At 38.4% G+C, this 20,219-nt stretch overlaps 1 protein-coding gene across 2 annotated transcripts in view; it reads right to left on the reverse strand.

The window, feature by feature from the left end:
• The window catches only part of SPOCK3 (SPARC (osteonectin), cwcv and kazal like domains proteoglycan 3), a 200,142-nt gene extending 187,319 nt beyond the window's left edge, over nt 1-12,823 (reverse strand). Inside the window, exons 1-2 of one of the 2 annotated variants that reach the window (XM_082050152.1) lie at nt 12,754-12,823; nt 11,999-12,172 (exon numbers count right to left, since the gene is read on the reverse strand). In XM_082050152.1, the coding sequence (XP_081906278.1) occupies nt 11,999-12,172 (174 nt within the window). In that variant the 5' untranslated portion in view covers nt 12,754-12,823. Of the gene's footprint in view, nt 1-11,998; nt 12,173-12,391; nt 12,470-12,753 lie in introns of those variants that run through there. The other variant, XM_082050151.1, reaches the window with a different exon arrangement.
• Nucleotides 12,824-20,219: the final 7,396 nt, after the last annotated feature.

A 20,219-nucleotide genomic window follows, 5' to 3' on the forward strand; every position in this document is an offset into this window, starting at 1 on the left:
AACACAAAACCAAAAAAATACCACCACACACAATCTTTATATGTATTCTACATTATTCTACTCTAGACCACTAGACAGGATTTTCTAATGAAAATAAGTTGTCATTGCATGGGTGACTTAGTTTGTTCTCCAGTTCAAGTTTGCTTGCTTTCCATTTTTCAAAGATGCAAAACATATTCTGAAGTCTGTTTTGTAGACTTAAAGTTCAGATAATGATTTTAATTAAGTAGACTGCCATAATTAAAGACTTACTCTACCTTTCACAAACATCAGCAAACATATTCTCAGTGACCTTGATTAAACAAGGAAAGACTCCACACAAACTGGATTGAGGTCCAGCCTAATATGACACTATCCCGGTGAAAACCACAATGCAGGTTTGATAAATATGAAGAGGGGAAAATAAATAAATAAATAAATAAATAACCACACACAAACCACAAACAAACAAACACCAGACTTCAGCACAATCACTTCACTTCCTGCAAAACTTCTTAAAAACACAGTATCTGAAAGAATTCCTATGACAATTCAGGCATTCAGGTTGATGACACATCAGAGTTTTCAAATTTTCTGATAGTAATTAATTCAGTATTATGAAGATTTTCCCTTTTTTTTTTTTTTCCCTTCAGTCAAGCACTTCTCTTGATAAACCCCAAGCATAAAACGGTAAATCACAATGTCTTTTGTTTCATCCCTATGCTTGATTACTCTTGGCAGGTTTTTTGTTCTAATGAGCAAGCTGTTTGGCTAAAGCTACCTAAAATTTCAGTTGTTGAATCCAAAAATACATCTCATCTACTTGACTTTCAAACTTAATTTTGTTTTAGCCCACTATAAGTAAATTATGAAGACTGACATATTTTAAATTAGCTATATAAATAATGTGTGTAACTTCATAACTATAGAAATTTTAGCTTCAACTAGTATACTTATTCAGTAAAAAAAAAAGTCTTTCTGATAAAATCAAGCAAGAGTAGGATCTGTGTGTTTGGGAATGAAGCATGTGCAAATTACTAACCTTTATCTGCATTAGAATAAAGATTAAAAAGCAGAAATATCTGTGGAAAAACAATATTATACAGATATTATTAATAAGATGAACTTTTTGTTATTCTTGATATTTGACAGTAACTTGTAACATTTTAAGAAAAACTTTTCCTAACATTCATGTTGTCAAGTAGTCCAACTACACTCAAACTGGGCTGGGAAGTCACAGTCCAACTCTTAGTAAAAAATTCTAAATATTCCCTTAGTTTTGAACTAAAGTAGTATATAAGATATTATCACATTTTACAGCCACATAAACACTATTAGATTATAAATTCAGTTTTGCTTCACAGAATAATTTCACAAATTTTACTAAAATATTTCTGATACTTTCTATTACCTTTCTTGGAGAAACTGGAGTTCAATACAAATATTTCCTTGAAAACATGTAGGTGTCTGTAGTCATATTCCTCATGTGATACTTAAAGGCATGTAAAAAAATAAATATTTCTTCTAGCTGACGAACTGAAATTATTGTAGACATCTCTCTTGCATATTTGAGATAAGAAATGATCTGTAATCAATGGGATATTGAAATCTGATGGTAAGATAAGATCTGCAGAAACAATGAGATTGGACCTATTAAATACTTTTAATATTCTTTGAGGTATTTTGCTCCCCAGCATAAGAGATGGACAGAGTGAAATCTCTTTAAATTGTTATTGATCTGAGATACCAGTTAGCCTGTGTGAGTGCATACATACGCACGTGGCGCACATTTCATATTTATTATAACAAAATGCAAGAGCTCAACTTTTCAGTGTGCTGAACACCAAATACTCCCTAACATTAGTATTTTAAAATCTTCTAGGGAAAACATTACTCATGTGTCCAATTTACAGAAGCTATGCTATAATCCAAATCTAGAAAACTCGCAGGAAAAAAAAAAAAAGTGAGAGTTGCATATGCTTTAAGAAACTATAATTTCTATGTAGGAAAGGAAGAGGAATAGTAAACATTCAGTATACCTAAAAAGTAATCAAAGAGAGAAACATGTGGTAGCTTTTGTCCAAACCAGGCACAGAGGACCCTTAAGATTAAGGCTGTGTAGAATCCAGTTTATAAATATACATTCAGTCCTAGTGAAGAACATTGGAATGTTTTGAGGTTCAATACATCTATAGTAGTTTAACTATGTGGTTTTGTACTGCGGATTAAGTCTACTTCTGTATATCCCTCCTCCTCCCTCTTCAGAGTACACACACAGACCTCAAAGCGAAATCTAATGATTCATCACATTATTTTTAACTTCTTTAAGGTGTTACAATAACTCCACTGAAGTTTTGGCCATACAACCCCACATTCTTTGAGAGGATAATTTCTTTTGAGAAGCCCATGAGTATCACAGCACAGGTAGAACCCTTTGCCTGTTTTCCTAACATACTTGAGTCTTTTTCTTACTAGTGTGAAGAAATGCTGTCCATTCATGCCCCAAGCACCAGAGTTCACCAAAACAGGACCTTGTAACTACCTGCCAAGAATTCCTGACTAAAGTTAGACACATTCAACATTAAGAATAAGTACATGGATGAAAAATTAAACAGCTTAGCAGTTTAGGAGGGAAATGCTACATGTATTAAGATTTAGCAAAATAGATATATACATAGTGTGCAATATTTATTACATGAACTGGATTAAAGCACAACATCTGCAGTACACTGCACTATCTGATAGCCCTTTACTGGCTTTGGAATGTATGAACCTACCAAGTTCTTCATGTTCATGCTCTTCATTCCTACCTAATCCTCTGTTTCTTTAAACATACCCTAGGTTAAGACAACTGATATATATCTTGGTGAATACCTTAACAGAAATTCAGAAGCCATTTCTCCCTCTTCCTCAGAATTTGAACTGGCTCATATTCCAACATTATTTGTGATTTTTTGTGTTAAAGTAACCAGCCACAATTACTGAAAATACAAGAAAATGCCATGAAGGTGGCAGAATAGAATTCCTTTAAAATGGCAAAATAGTGTAAGAAAGATTAATCAGCCACCAGTTCTAGTCATTGTCATATTCCGGCCAAAGATCAGATTAGTATGAACTTAAAGAGTAATATTCTTCTGCAAAACAGCATAAATTTGCTGCCTAGATCATCTGGGAATATCACAGCTAATTAATTCCCCCCCACTGCAGGCCTAAAGATATCAAAATCTTAATCTGTGCCAGCAGCACACAGTACAGCCTCCTGAAACAGTTTTGCCCAACTAGAATTTTTGGGTTTAATACAATCTGTCAGGATAAAAGTTAATGAGCCACTATATACAGGCAAGCATATTACCAAATCAAATGGTCTGATTTGGCCCTAAACTTTATGAAAACAAAGAGTTTCCAGAGTTTCACATGGGCTTCCTAAATATGATCGAACTTATTATCCCGCAAAAGGCTGAAAAAGCACATTATACAATGGATTCCTGGCATTTCTGTTTGTGTGTCAGCCAATTGATTCTGCTCACAAGAATCATTGCTTGGGTTTTCTGCTGGTGATGTTTCAGTCACCAATACAACCACCACCAAATCCTTAAAAATATCTACATCATTAAATATATATCCCATAGTCTTCATATTAATGACTTCCCTCTATTTTAATAGATATCTGTTAAAACACAGGCCATTTTCCATACTTGGAAGCATATACTGAGCAGTATGTTCTGCACTTCTTATTGCTACATAGATTTAATATCTGGAATGAAAATCATCATCGATGCATGCTCAAAAATGTCAAAGGAGTATGTTTTCAGCTCTGTGCCGGCCCCAGTGTAAGTGCACTACACAAAACTATCTGATCATTTGCAGACTTTTTCAGAGATGCTGAAAAAGCTAGGAACTGGCAGTCTTCTTTGAGTCAATGATTACACAACACTTGAGAAAATAAAAAAACTAGTTCATAAGAATCTTTTGCAGAAAAATGTCAATCACTGGATAGCCTTTAATAACAACATATTAAGATAATGCTCTCTGGAAGTGGGAAAATATCAAAATGTTTGGACGATTTACATTTTTTAAATCCATTCTCTTACGTTCTCTTAAAGCAGTCACTTGTGAAGATAATAACAGAGCAGTGAAATCGCATCCTTGTTGTAATGTGAAAGCTTTGTCATGAGTTAGAATTTCATACCATTTTCCCTTGTGTCCTGTCTGAGATTGCAACCTTACGCTGTACCACCTTTCTTAGGTAAATCGTTAATTCCTACAGTAATTTTAACTACTGTAATCTACCAGTGTGAAACAAGGTGAGATGGGAAAGCAAAAGTGAGAAATCATTAAAAAAAAAATTCTAACAAGTAACTAACAATCATCACTCACATTGGGTAAGAATGCCCAGTGCAGCTTTGAGCACTGATACTACTAGCCACAAAGGTATCTCAGAAAATAAACTTCAAGAAATACTTCACTCTTCAATGTCTTTATAAATGACTTAGACTCAGGACTTGAGGGAATATGATAACACAAAATTGGGAGGAGTTGTTGACACACTTCAGGGCAGCGAGGCCCTGCAGAGAGATCTGGACAAATTGGAGGACTGGGCAATCACCAACCACATAAAGTTCAACACGAGCAAGTGCTGGATTTTGCACCTGGACACAGCAACCCTGGCTGTACATACAGACTGGGGGACAACATGCTGGAGAGCTGCTCCACTGGGGGTTCTGGTCAACAGCAAGTTGAACATACGCCAGCAGTGTCCCTGGCAGCCAAGAGGGGCAACTGTGTCTTGGGGTGCATCAAGTAAAGCATTGCCAGCCAGGCAAGGGAGGTGATTGTCCCACTCTGCTCTGCAATGGTATGGTCTCACCTAGAGCACTGTGTGCAGTTCTGGGTGCCATAGCATAAAGAGCATATAAAGCTACTGGAGAGTGTCCAGAATAGGGCTTCAAAGTTGGTGAAGGGTTTGGAGAGGAAGCCGTATGAGGAGCAGCTAAAGTCACTTGGTTTGTTCAGCCTGGAGAAGGGGAAACTGAGAAGAGACCTCATGGCAGTCTACAGCTTCCTCACAAGGGGAGGAGGAAGAGTAGGTGTCAAACTCTTCTCTTTAGTGACCAATGACAGAACCTGAGGGAATGGCAGGAAGATGTGCCAGGGGATGGACATTAGGAAAAGATTCTTTACCCAGAGGGTGGTGGAGCACTAGAACAGGCTCCCCAGGGAGGTGTCAGGGCCCCAGGTCTGACAGTGTTCAAGAAGACACTGGACAATGTCCTCAGACACATGCTGTGAACTATGGGGTTGTCATATGCAGGACAGGAATTGGAACTGGACTTGGTGATCCTTGTGGGTCTCTTCCAACTCAGGACATTATATGACGCTAAGGTTCTAAGAATTACAAAAATTACAGGAACTTTTAATACAATATAGTATGTTAGCATTTACTATCATTGCCTCTATAATATTTGTTTATAAGATAAACAAGGCAGGTTTTTTTTAGCATTAAGCCTAGTCAAAGTGAGACTTAACACCAGATGCAGAAAAATAAGCTCTTAATCTGTGGTAACTAATCATTCAAATATGTCTGATTAAGACAAATACAGAATAGTAAAAACACCACTGCAAATTCAATGTCACAACTTTTAAAAAGGTCTACATCAGAAAAATATCCACAAAACAAAACTGACACTATTTTACTGACAACTACCTCTCATGTTATAATAGAAAAATTATAGAAATCCTTTGCTAGAGTACAAATTTCCTCACCCTTGAAAACTTCGGAATTGCTCTAAAGCTAGGTACCAAAAAATAACCAACTGTTCAAAGATTTTGTTATTTCATTCGCACATCTTGAGAAAGCGAGGAAGGTGGAGAAACAGGATGACACGGACACAACACACTACTATTTAAACTTAAATGCCTATTTGAAGGAAAAAGCTACAGTTGAAAACAGGCCAAGACTTACAAACATATTAAGCCAACTAAGCTATTATTTCACCTTTCTGCAGCTAGTTACTTTAAATGCTTCAATGATTATTAATTAACAGAGATGGAGGAGACATAAAAAAAACAATTGATGCTGTTAATCTAAAACCATAGATATTCTAACTCTGCTCATATTCCCTTGTTTTCTACATTCAGCTTCACCTTATAATGTACCTTTTGCTCCAGACATCTTTCCTTTCTGATTGTAAAATCAAGACAGCCTATGCTGTTTCTGTCACTGTTACCATCTATTAGTGCATTACAAAGCTATTTATACTACACTATAATAAGCACAGATGGCTAGAGTCAATCCCAATAAGATTTAATGGTAAGACAAGAGAAGACTGGGTATCCATATCCACTAAACAACCTACAGCAAATGAAATAAAGATTATTCTTCAGAGAAAGGAGATAAAGATAAGATGAAACAATGTTATCAGCTTTACTTCAGATTATGAGGGCAATTTAAGGAAAAGCACATTACAGTTTACTTAACTGCTAAACATTAGCTATATAAAGAGCTTCCAGGTTAATGCCTTTTGCAAGAGAGAATTAAGAGTTCAATGTTAACAATAGTTCGAGATTAGTAGACCCTGACTTTGCGGACAAAAAAATGCTTGTCACTAGAAACAAGCAGCAAAAACAGACCAGAGGAAAATTATAAAAATACATACAAAAGTCAGAAGCCCTCTTCTACAATACAGAAGAAATAAAAATTTAAGACTTCAGTACTCCTTCCCATTTTAACTTGCCATGTCCAGTTTAGAAGCACTGAACAATTAAACAGCTTACTTTTAATGCAAACTCCCAACATGTTGCTGTATTTCAGAGTTTAAAAAACAGCGCTCAAGTCTTACTTCATTAGTTTCATTTGGAAAAAAGTAATTATAGGTGTAGGTACAAAATACTCATTCTTTCTGTCAGATCTCTTAGGTTTCAAACTTTTTTCTCCTTTAATAAAACTAGGATCATATAAAATAAGTAATGAAAAAACAGGAAGATTGATTCTACTTTAGAGTAGCCAATAACCAGTATCAAGTAACAAACTGGTATGTGGAAAACAGATACAATGCCCAAATCCAAAAAGCATTGTAACTTTAACTTACATTAACAAGTTCTTGCTTTAACTTAGGCCTATGACAACATAATGAAGTTCATGTTACCTGTTCTGCAATTCCATTTTTAACATATGTATGTAGTAAAAGAGCTACCTTACCCACTAATATTTACCCTGAACAATAAAAAGTACAGGACAAATAAGCCTACTGGACCTATTTTCACAGCTAATGAGTTAACATTAGTAAGCAAAGACAGGTGAGTGCTGCACTATCCAACATTGACTTCCTCTAAAGTATATTCACAATCCGTCATAAACATGGAGGGATTCTAGCACAATGCACAAAACTTGTTGAACAGAAGACCTTCTCTTCAAATAAGGTTATCAGAACTCTACTCTGGAAACAAAATAACCTTCTTAAATATTTATATGATGATCCACAATAAAGTGCAAAGAACTTTTGATGAATCCTTTCTAGTCTTCAGTTCTCTTAGTTGTACAGAGATGCAGTTGTACAGATACACAGTTTGGCAGAGATGTCTTGCTTACAATAGTAAAGAAACACCAGGTATGTAGTCAGTGGGAAGCTTAGTCGGGGTATGGAGGGCTTGTTTTTGAGAAGCCTTTAACCTTCAAACAGACAAAAGAGTAATGAATTGATATGGAGACACAGTATTTGATTCAACTCCTTTCCAAACACAGAGTGTTTAGATTTCACTACCGTTAAAAAGAAAAAAATTTTTCCAGTATCTTCAAAAGACTTATTTGAGAGGCAAACATGAGCTGCCCAAACTTGACAAATGTTTTAGAACCACAATATATTCGGTGGTCAATGCGAGAACACCCTGCAGTGAAGCACAATAAAAGGTGGTATTACCAGTGCAAACTTCCCCCTCACAGCTGATAGGTTTTAAGGTCTGCCACTTGAATTTTGGTTTACCTTCTTTACCTTTGATAACTGTATTAATATGGTAGGATGACAGTAACACTGTGGTATGATGCAATCGATCACACTGATCAACTGATCATATTATTTCAGAACAATATTATGCCATAGTTGAGTTGTGTAGAGTTTATTTCTATACTAGAAGTATTTTCACTACAAAGTTCCTAATGCATCATAAATTCACAAATATACAAATTGTTTGAATTATCATCTCTTCAAAAAAAGTAAAAATCACTAACACTGTCCTTAAGCAGCAAGTAAAATTTACCACACAAAGTACATTAATTATAAAGTCCTTCTAATGAACACAGATAGAGCATTGGTTGCAAATATCAATTTCTCTAAAGAATGTTGCTTCATGGATTTTTACAGGAATAATTATTAAAGTTTCTAAAAGGCTTTCAGATAGTGATTACAACAGACAATTACAGTTGTGTGAAACTTTGTCCAACTGGCTGTACAGACCACATAAAAAGACAAAGTGATTATAAATTACTAAGCCACTACATTTTGTTCAAGGATTAAAAATAATAATACCACTATTTAGAATCAAGTCACAAAGAAAATAAAGAATGATTCCTATATTTTGTTTTCCTCCACAGATTTCCAGCATTATGAGTAATGAAGTTTTGATACATAAAATTTAGGATGTACTGAGTAGCAGAGTATAAACGTAATGCCATCACCCAATTACATTTTTTAAAAAAGAATAATCTTCATTTAAGACAAACTGGTTTATATGTACATTTTTATCAATGTCTAGTACAACCATCATAGACAAGACCGTTAGCACAAAGCACTATAAATATAACAAACTATGAATGAAGATTTTCCTAACACCGCATCTACCAAAAAACCTCAATTCCTAAGCATGAAATAAACAAGGGATACATATACATGGGCTAGGACACCCCAGCATCATGACACCACTGGCTGCTGAAAGAGCCTAAACAGGCAGCTTGAAAAACCTTAATAAACACACCAACCCTGAGATCTATCTTAGTGACAGACAAAAGAGCTGTAGCTACTCAGCAACTGGACTACAGCAGCACTAAGAATGGGTTAAGACCCCTTCCTCTCCAGCTACTACAGATAAAATGTAAACATAACCTTGCATATAACACAAAATGTTTGACTCACACATGTAAGTTGGGGGAGTTGATACTTGACATATGAAGAATACACTTCCCCTCACCCCATCTTTAAGACCTCATTCTCAATTTTGCCTAAGAAGATAGCCTCTAGCATGCACCTAGCTTCCCCCTGTTCCACATTAAGACACAGTTCTTGCCTAGATCTATTTCATTATTTTCAACGGATCTGTCAGAGTGATCAAGATCTTTCAAGAAAATTGATGAGTCAGTGACAGTTTGCCTGTGCAAAGTTCTGAAGAGATCTTAGCTAATATTATGTTAATAATAACCTTTACTGATAAAGCTGACATTTTAGAGGACATCAAGAGAGTTAGGTTTAGGGTTTTGTTTTTTTAAATAAAGGATCACATTCTCATTTATTCAGAAAGGGAACCCTTACAAAACCTAATATGTTTGTTCCCACTGTGATCTAAAACTCTAAGAAACTGAGCCAATGAGCCAGAAGTCAGGGTCATTATCTTCCACATTAATCAGTGCTGTCAGTTAAGTCTTAAGTTAAGCCTTTAAATACTTCTTTTCACACTAGAATTCCATCTCACCCTTACATCTGTAGGATATTTAAAGCCCTCAAATAATATGCTACACTCTGACTAGAGAATTAAACTACAAACACAGGCCTGACATACCTTCATTTTAACTCTGCAAGACAGTTACTCCTACATATGATTAAAATGCATTTGTGCTGATCCTTAACAGAAGGCAACATTTGCATGACTAATTAAATTGCTAATCACAATTTCAAAACCAACAAATTACTGCCATACAAGTAAATTTACAAATTATATAAAACTACAGGATGTTAGTAAAACTTCTCCACTATGTTATATTTGAGGATGACAACTGATCAGTGCTTCTTAAAAGAAAGATATTTTTCTTGTGCGGGTAGATTAACTCTTTTTTTTTTTTCTTTTTTTTTTTTTTTTTTTTTTTAATTATATCATATGAATTGCTGGAAACCATCCATGCTTTAAAAGAAAAGCCTTGTTAAGTATTAGGAACATCCATAAATATTCCAGATTGAGTACCAATCAATAGGATACAAACATTCTGCACAAGAAATAAAAGCATACTCCTCACTGAAGTACCCGACTCATGAAACGTAAACCGTGTAAAAACAAATAAGCCAGTATATTTGTAAATTTCCTCAGAAGAATCAGCATGCAGAACTTCCTCAAAGCAGTCACTCTTAAAACCCTTGGGGACACCTACTTGTCACAGAATAAATTATCTGGCTAATATCCAATATTACAGTATATGTCAGTGGGCACCCAGGAGACAAGCATTAGAGAGCACTTAGCTTCTTCCGCCTTGCAGAGAAGTCCTTACATAAATGACTTTGCCCAATTATAAAACAAAACTGATGTACTGATTTTGGACTTTCCTAGAAGCAGTCTTTAATCCTAAAACACATATAGAGCACTGCATATATTTTTTTTTTACAAAATCACAGGTGCCAAAGTACAGTACACTGAAGTTTTTTTTTTCTTTTCATATGAACATAAGTTTTTAAGATATTCAAGGCAAACAAAAATTTATGAACGCTAATTTGAGTGTTCTTAAGCACTAAATTTATGCTGTTTAATAGAAACCATTGGGGAAATAACTTCTCCCACAACTCTAACAGTAGCTCTCCTTCCATATTTACTTAACATAAACAGCCAAGTTTGCATCCCACATGCAACATTATATATATAAAGCTAGAAAACGCATGCATCACAAGTACACTTACAGCTCTCAGAAAAATAAAAGAGACTTCTCAGAGACATTTACTTCGGTCCACTACAGCAAACTACTGTCACTAGCAAGCTGTAGCACGAGAAACCTGTTGACTCTGAAGTTGCAAACCCAATCAATGCTTTACACCAAATCAAAGAAATCCAGCAAGCAAGACCAGTAAAGCTAAACAGAAAATTATTTTGCATGGTTGGAATTCAGATTTTTAAAAGCAACATTGAAAAATGCAAGATATCGGTAAATCAAGGAAAATATTTGTCACTGAAATAAATATGAAGGACTTTTGAAAATTGATTGGGTTTTACTCAACTAGCAAGAAACAGAGAAGAAACTAAGCGCAAAAGCGAAGCACTCTGGAGGGCGAAAGCCAGGTTTCGTAAGTGATGAGAATCGGGTCACACTGGTTCTGGTGTTCACGTACTCCACGCAAGGCACTCCAGGCGCACCATTTATACAACTTATCATCTTATTTACCGGACTTCCCTGCCACGATCCGCACTCCAACACCTCCCACAAAGCTCCCCCCTCCCCAGCCCGCCCTCCCGGCATTTCTGACACCGCAAGGTGAGACCGGGCAGTCCCGCCCGGTGCACGCTTCCAGGTGCCAGGGAAGCCCCTTCCCCAGCCCGCACTCGCAGAGCGGCCACGGGGCGAGCCCCCTGCCCAGCCCCCGCCCCCCTCGCCCCGGCTTCGGCGGGGAGCGGGGCCCAACGGCAGCAGCGCGCGCCCCCACCGCAGCCGTTCCCGCAGCCCTCGCCGCGGGCGGGAAATGGGGAGGAGGAGGAAGGGGAAACGCAACTCCCCCTCCGCCGCCACCTTTTAACGGCTGGAGACCCGCAGGGCGGGAACCAGGTCCCGCGGCCCGACCCGCTGGGCCCCGGAGGTGCGGGCAGGGCGACCGGCGCGTCCCGAGGGCACACCGGGTTGTCCTCGCCGCTCAGCGGCGGCAGCGCACCGGGAGCTGCCCGGTGGGACCAACCTCCTCCTGCCGAGGCGCCGCCGGGAAATAAAATAAAAATTAAGATTCGGGGAGAAGTTGAGACTGCACCCCAGCCCTAGCTGCCCAAGGGATGCCCGCAGCGAACGGAACGGGGTCGGCGGGGGAGCGGGCCGGGCGCGGCTGCCGGCTGGAAGGGTTGAACTTACGTCTCGGAATTTGTTCCACTGCCCGACCTCCTTGTCGTACTGGGAGATGGTCGTGAGCCATTGTTTATCGTCCAGAAAATTGCCGCTGTCCGGTCTGCCCCCGGCCGCCGCCGCCAGCGCCGGGCTGCACCAGGCTGCTGCACACACGCACACGAAGGCTGCTGCCTTGAGCATCTGGGCGAGAGGAGACATGGGGGGGGGGGGTTACCCACACCAGAGACGAACCCCAAACCGGGGGCAGCCGGCGGGGGACCGAGACAACCGCCCGCAGCGGGCCCCCCTCGCCCACCCGAGAGGGGCAAGGAGCGCGGGAGGGGCAGCGGGAAAGGGAGCCCACCGCGGAGCGCTCGGCAGAAAAGGGAGAAGACGCGGCGAGGCTGCCCAGCCCGTCACCTTGCTGCAAGCCCCGCAACCGCGCTCGCCGCCGCGGCCGGAAAGCCGGCCCGCTCCTCCCGCACGCGCCGCCGTCTGCAGCCCTCCGCCCCGCGCGCCGCGCCCCGCCCGCCCCGCGCCCCGCTCCGCCCCGCTCCGCCCACGTGGCGGTCCGCGCGCCGCCGCCAGGGACGCCGCGGCGGGGCCAACGGTCTGCGGGAGGGGAGCACCGCGCGGCGGCCCGGGGAGCGGTCTCTGCCCCTGCCCCCCCGCCGCCCCCGCCGCCCCCGCCGCCGGGAACACCCGCCAGACCCGCCGGTCGCACGGGCCGCCGCCGTCGCGGCCCTGATGGCGCCGCAGGAGCCGCGCTCTGCCGCCGGCACCTCCAGGTGGGGGTGGAAGCCGCTGGAAGTTTTCTACAGCTGTGTTGGCACCTCGTAGCCCACGTTAGATCCACGAAAGTCCTTAGGCGGGTACAACCTTTAAAAGCTCCCAGTAATTTCAAGATAAACCTTTCTGTACCTTCGGGGAAAGGAGGCACAGGAGCTCTCAAATCGCCACTGAATGCCGAGCGGGGCACTTGCTGGCACTGCAATCGCACCCTTCTGTAAGAATCATGCGCTCTTCCCCCTCTTTCTGGCGTTTGTTTTTTAAAGTACGGGTACATGCTGACTCAAAGCTTTCAGTGACATCCGTTTTCTTTCCCGAATTATTTTAATTTAGAAATTAGAAAGGTGCATAACTTGCTCAATCACCTTTCTGGCATAGCTGACTCCATATTTAATTTTGAATTCCATCTGCCATCCTGTTGACCTAATTAATCTAACTTTGCAATGTTAACTTTATTCCCTGGACTTGAGTAACACTCTAATTTTTAGGTTTGTATTAGCTGTATGTTGTGAGGTTTTGGGAGTGGGACAAGGATTGCAGGGCTGGCCTCTGGGGAGAGGTACGGGGCTGCTACATGTTGGGGACAGCTGGTTCCTGTCGTAGCTTCACATCAACAAAGCTGGTGGTGCCTCTCGAAAAGCATAGCTAGCAGAATGCTGTGTGGAGAGAGGAGGTGGGAACAAAAAGTAAGAAAAAGAAGGCAACACCAAAGTCAGAGAGAGAGGAAGAGGAACTGGAGATGCTCCATGCCAGAGCAAATAGGTATAAGCACAAGAACTGTGACCACCCCACACCAGAAAACATTTTCCTGAAGGACTGCAGCCCATGGAGAAGTCATGCCAGAGCAGAGACGAAGGAGCCGTGAAGAGAAACCATTTAGCACAGACTGTACCCCCTCACCACCACCTCAATTTCCCCTGTGCTGGTCAGGGAGAAGAGTCTGGAATGAAGTTGAGCCTGCAAAGAGGGGAGAAAAGATGGGTTTTTAAGGTGGTGTCTTCTAGTTTCCCATTACCCAAACTAGCAAGTACATTTTAATTTTATTTGGCAATAAATGAATCTTCCTCCAGTCTGTTTTGCCTGCAACAGTAATTGGTAAACAATGTCCTTGCTTTTATCTTAATCCATGAGCTTTCCCAGTCCTGTTCAATTTTCTCCTCTTGTCCTACTGGTGGAGGGGCTGCAAGCAGTCATAGTCATAAACCAACCAGCCTGATAACTACAGACAGATAGTAAAGTATGAATTAAATCTACTAACCTGCTTCTTACATGACATAATACATTTTGTTCCTAAACCTGGATCACTAATATCAATGAGAATCTTGTCACCAGTCTGACAGGTATGGACAATGATTGCCAGATTAGGATTTATGTGCTTGACTCTGAAAATGCTACCTATCCAGAATTATATTATATTCTGTAATAAATGAATCATAAAATTCAACACAAAGGGATAGAGGAACTGCACAGAGGCTAAATAAGAATCAATAAAACCGTCATGTTGTTCTCAGGGCAGGTTATGGAGTCAGCCCCTTATACAATCATTCTCTGACAATCCAGTTTGTTTTTGTCAATCTTAATGTGAATTTTCTACAAATTGCTTTGTCCTTTGGCAAAGAAGAAATTTCTCTATATGTTCATGTTGTTTTTTGGGGGGTTTTAAAGTGATTTTAAAGAATTGCCTATGTAAACATTTTGTAAAAGCATCCAAATCATTAGCAATCAAGGTAACCTATGTTGGTTTTGCTTCATCTGCATTTCACATTTTCGTCCAGATAATATTATTCAGTACTTACGGTGCATCTTTCCATACTTAAGAGGAGTAAAAATCAGTAAAAATCCTTAGAAATGGGAGTTCTGGTATGGTTTGAGTTTTACAAAAGTTTCACCGTGATTTGTCTAAAAAGTGCTCTTCCACACCTATGACTGTAGTTTCTACTGACAACACATACTAAATGATCAATTATATGTAATTTTGCCTGAACCAAGCTATTTGAAGCCTTTAATAATCCTAAATGTATTCCTCATAATTTTAAGCACTCTGATCTCCACATAATTGGTTTAAGAGCCTCATTCTGATCAAGGACTTTATACAAGTTGGTAATTCCATTTATTCAAGCACACAAAAAATGATACTTGATTGAAATGGCATTTTGAAGATACAAAACTAAGAAGTTTTCTCTTTTTCCCCAATAATTTCACTGCTCTTCAAAGATTAGATTTATGTATCTTGAGAATTATTCTTTCCTTTATTTTAAATGTACGTATGTTTCTCACAGAAAACATATCTGTATTGTTGCATACTGATGTGCCTAACACTAGCATCTTTAAGATGCAACAGGGAATCCAGTACTGCGGTAGTGATAAGAGAATAATACTAACAGTAACAGCTACATAATTTTGAACTGAAAGTTAAGAAACTCTGACTAATCGTTATTTTCATCATTGTTTGGTTAAGAAATATTGCTGTTATTAACAAATATTTGTCTGTCTTCCCAGTTTCAAAATTTATTTTCCAAGTTTTCCATAATATAGATTTTTCAAATGTTAAGAGTTACTAGTTTAAAATCACAACTATTCAGGTTGCTTCACATCTGACTTGCTGATGGAGCCTACAGGGAGACAGCAAAGAAGATGATGTAGCTAGTAGTGTACTTGTGGAATGTTACAGGATTGTCGTAAACAGTATGGATGTTGCATAAGGAAAAGGATGGAGAAATGAAAAAAGAGGGAGTATACATGTAAATATTAATATGCATTTTGTATACACATCCGTATGTTGTATGAAAGTGTTGGAATTATGTAACAGATATGCCAAGAGATATATTGGAAGAATAGTCTGTGTGTATAGGTTAATGATGAGACAGAGAGGACATGCTGAGAAATTACTAGGAAATACAAAAAAAATTATACCTTGAACAGTGTGTCTCAAAAGTGCTTGACCTGCTGCCTGCAAATGAAGAATGTGTTCATTTAAGGCACTAAAGCATGGAGTTAAAGTTTATACAAACATAATAACACAGCCCTTGCAGTTAAAATCCTTTTTTTAAAAATTATGCTGAAGGAAATCGCCAGAGAACATCTAGCTATCCCATTGCCCACAAGCAAAGCCAGCTATACCTTGTCACTCCTGGCAGATGCTGATCTAAATCTATTTTTAGACCACAGTCACCATCAGCAGAGTCTCTATCAGTGATGGAAATTCCACACATATCTATGTCAGTGACTTTTACTTGTTTCAGGTATTGAAAAACTCTTCTGAAGTTAGACAGGTTTTTCTTGTTGCAATTTAAGCTTACAGCTTCTTATGGTGAATCCTATTCATCAAAAACATGAAGAACAAATCACTATCTTCCTCTGTTCAGCACTATCTTATATACTGTAAAGTACTGTATCCCCATTTTGTATTTCTTCCCTGTGATATGTTTATTACCATATTTTTACTCTATTTTTTTAATCTCACACCATGTTTTTGAGACCTCTGATAACTTTCTCTATCATCCTGTTGAATGTTTAAAACCAAGATACCTGTTTTTTCATTGTCAGTGCCTAGAGCAATAGAATTCTTTGTGCCTTCCCACTGTTGAACAGAGCAGAAGGATTAGTTAATAAACAGAAACTTTTTTAGCTTGATATGACTTGTGTAAAATACATACTGACTGTGATGCATCTTTTTGGTATCTTCCAGATGCTTAGAAATAGTGTACTGAATTACCTGTCCCTGTATTTTCTAGAAATTGAGACTAGGGCAGCAGGAGTTTCATTTTCTCACCCTTTTTCAACCCACTCTTTTGAAGGCCCTTTTTTAAAACAAACAAACACACAAACAAACAAAGAAACAAAACCTTCTAATTCACTTTTTACAGTCATCTGGTACTCCACTTGTTCTCTACAGTTTCTCAGAAGCAACTACTGCAATTCTGAGATCCTTTCAAACAATTTTGTAAATATTCAGGGGCAGAGTTCATAAGATGACTGAACCAATCGCATTTTTACAAAAAAATACAAAATGAAGTTGTTAGAGTTGTTACAAACAAAGTCTTATCTAAGCCTTTTATTTTTTCTTGTCATTGTTGGGATAGCTGAGCTAACCACCTACATGCCATTGACATTTGATACCTAGATTTTTAAATTATTGTTTCTTCAATTTCTCTGCTTACTACATTCTTCTTCCATGATGGGGCACTTCCATTTCTTCTACCCTCTTTATACTAATACATACTATATTCTTAATGATTTCTCATTATCCTTGATGTCTTTTGCTGACTGCATCTTAGCTTCCCCTTGGCTTTTGGTACTTGTGCCTCGAACTGCTTTGAAACATTAATCTCTCATCATCTTCCTTGATTTTGATCTTCTACTTCAGGCCACTGCAGACCTCCAGATTTAATATATTTGGTCTTCTATGACTTTCCCTATTCTTCTCCTATTATTGCAATTTAATCCTTAATATTTTTGCTGTGAGGTAAATGCTCCAAGTTGCATTCTTCATGATTATGATTAGATTGTTAAATATCTGTAGATCTCTGCTGACACAACTACTGTCAAAAAGCCAAAAACTACAAAGATACAGAGAGCACAGGAGCTCAAGTGATCAGCATTAACCACACATCCATGCTTATTGACAGCTTATATACACTTCAGAACAAGTCACTGATGAATGGGCCTGTACAAGATGAGGAGCAGAAGACCACTTCAAGACAGGCCTGAGCAAACTCCTCACAGGCTTATAACTGAAAAAGAGAATATCTCTGGTGTGACATCTCTGCCTGACATCTTACCTAATCTTTCTACCATCCTGTAAAGCCCCAACTATCACAACAGATGCAACTAGTGTTCACACACATAAATCCTGGAACGCAAGCCTTCAAAAATAAGAGAACTTCGTGGGGTTTGAGTTCTTCATCCAAAGTTTTTAAATACAGAAGGATTGAGCTTTTCATATAATACAAGCTGCAGAACTTTAACTGCCTCAGCAGCTCCTGTTTGACCTAGCCTATCCAAGAAAAATACCTTGTCTAGATATGAAATCCTAATTTTTCACTTTGACAATGATAGCAACTGAAAATATTCAGTAGTCAAAGTTACAGTTGTATCTCCAGAAAAATTCCTGATGTTCAAAATGTCAAAACTTTTCATATCCATTGAACAATTTAAACTGTATGTTAAAATGTAGAACACAATAATATGCAGCATCTTGATGCCAAGAACAATCTAACATGTCTGCATGTCAAATCTTTTAGATGCAGTTTATTCATTAATAACTCAAAATTCTTCTTATCTAAGTGTTCTCAGTAGTTCTGTAAAAAAATCAGAGTTTTTTCCTACCCAGGAATTTCTCCTGGCACACAGCACGGCTTCCAGAAAGAGAAAAGCATCTCCCCATGCCCTAGTCCCAGACACACCCCTTCAAATCAAACACTTGATGCAGTAGATATTCTGTGAGGAAAACAGTCATAACATCATAAGATGGATGGACTCTTTAACTGAAGTCGTGTTAAAGCAATGCCTGTTAAGACCTTCATGTGTTATTCACAATCTCCTTGAAAAAACACCTTCCTAGTTTAGGCATCTCTATTTTGTTTATCCAGATGTGCCTTATACAGAAGTACTCAGCTTCCATAGCTGAGGTTGGATTTTCAGATCTGACTCCATTTAAGCAGCAAAAAGCATTGGGTAGCCAGTAGAGCTTTGTGTGTTGGATAAAGACTTGTTTTAACCATTTTACACCATAAAATCTCAATAGAAACAATTCAGAGGTTGGGTAGGACATAGGTAACCTTTGTAAGCTTTGACTTCTCTAGATTTCTTTCTTGTTAGTAAGAACATTTGTGAGTTCAGAGTCCCTTATCAGCAAAGTGGGCTCAACTGCCACAATATTCCCGATTCCATTGTGTTACTTATAATTCAATACATTCAAAAAATCATATTTTTGGCTTTCGTGAACTTTGTCATTAAGAGCGTGCATATTAGGAGCTACATGATGTTTTGGTTGAGTTGTATGATTTTGTCACTTCAGGTCCCAAGAGGAGAAAAAATGTTTACTTCACAATTTTCTATAATTATCTTAGAAGTTTAAGGAGTAGGTCAGCAGTTCTCTAATTCATATCTCCTATAGTTTCTTTTTTCCAAAGTATATGACTGGAGAAGATCTTCCACACAGGTTTTTCATCCTCAGGCAAAAATAAATAATAAGGATAAGAGAAACAGCTACTTCTGCTACTTCTACCCACTGAAAGTTTCCTGTTAGCCCAGATTTATTGGTCAGAAATACTGAGGTACACTTGAGTTAAGCTCTACAAAAGGTACTGTGGATGGAACTATGATGTGAAAAGTATATTGTTGCTAGGTGACCTTATTTAGTTATGGATTTTGTAGTCTGAAATAAGTTTAAAAATCCACTTGTATAGCTTATCTGAGTACCTATTTCTAGTGCAGACAAAGCTAGAGGACAAAGTATGTAATGAAACAGTTTTTTTACAAATCCCAACCTAGATAGTTAATTATGCAGGTTAGGTCTTCATTCTTTTGAATAAGAATGAAAATGGCATGAAAAAAATCCATGCCACATATCTGCAGAATTTTTTTTGTCTCTCTGAAACGAGCTCTGTTTTTTCCTTTTTATGGAGATCATCAGCATCTCTTAAGAAATGTCTCTTCATCATACAGTTTGAAAAATCTATTAATTATTCTAATCATCGTGGTTGATTAAACAGGTAGGGGTCCTTTTTGATTCTTCATTTACCACGTTTTCCTCCTTCTGATAGTTCTGCACAGCTGGAGATATTCAGCCCCATTGTAGCCTCTTCATCTTAGTAAAGTTCTTTTGGCATGCTAATTAATCTCCTTTCTAATGTTTACTCTCCCTGACCACAAGCCATTGTCTGCTTTTACATCTTATTTTGAGGAGACAGGGTTCTTAAAATTCTTGAATGTCTTTCTTAACAATAGCTCTAGCCTATACATAGTGTGGCAAGCAAGAAAATGATTTAATGACTAATAAAATTGTAATATTAAGATATTTTTCTTTTTTTCAGCATTCTGCATAACACCACTTTCTCTTTTTTTTTTGTACAAAACTGAGGTTTTTTTTTTCTTTTACCCAAATACAAATCAAAATGACAAAGTTTACTCAAATATGTATCAAATGTATGTATCAAATACAGAAATATTCTGCTTTATATTAGTTTATATTTTAGAGGGTTTTTTAAAATCTTATTAATTGCTAAATGTATGCTTTTCTGTATCCAAAGCACTGGACACAATACAACAAATTTGGTTATTATCTGTTGGACACAGCTATAACTTCTGAATATGACACACTTCTAATGTAGTCACTGACATATTATCAAGACTATTACAGAGGATTTCACAAAATCTAAAGAATTCTAATAATGTCTAAAAATGTTCATAATAAAGTGTCATTAAGGAAAAAGTTTTTCTTTATGAAAGTGTTTTA

The sequence above is a fragment of the Streptopelia decaocto genome (genome assembly GCF_964273445.1).
Source record: "Streptopelia decaocto genome assembly, chromosome: 4".
Taxonomy (NCBI): Eukaryota; Metazoa; Chordata; class Aves; order Columbiformes; family Columbidae; genus Streptopelia; species Streptopelia decaocto.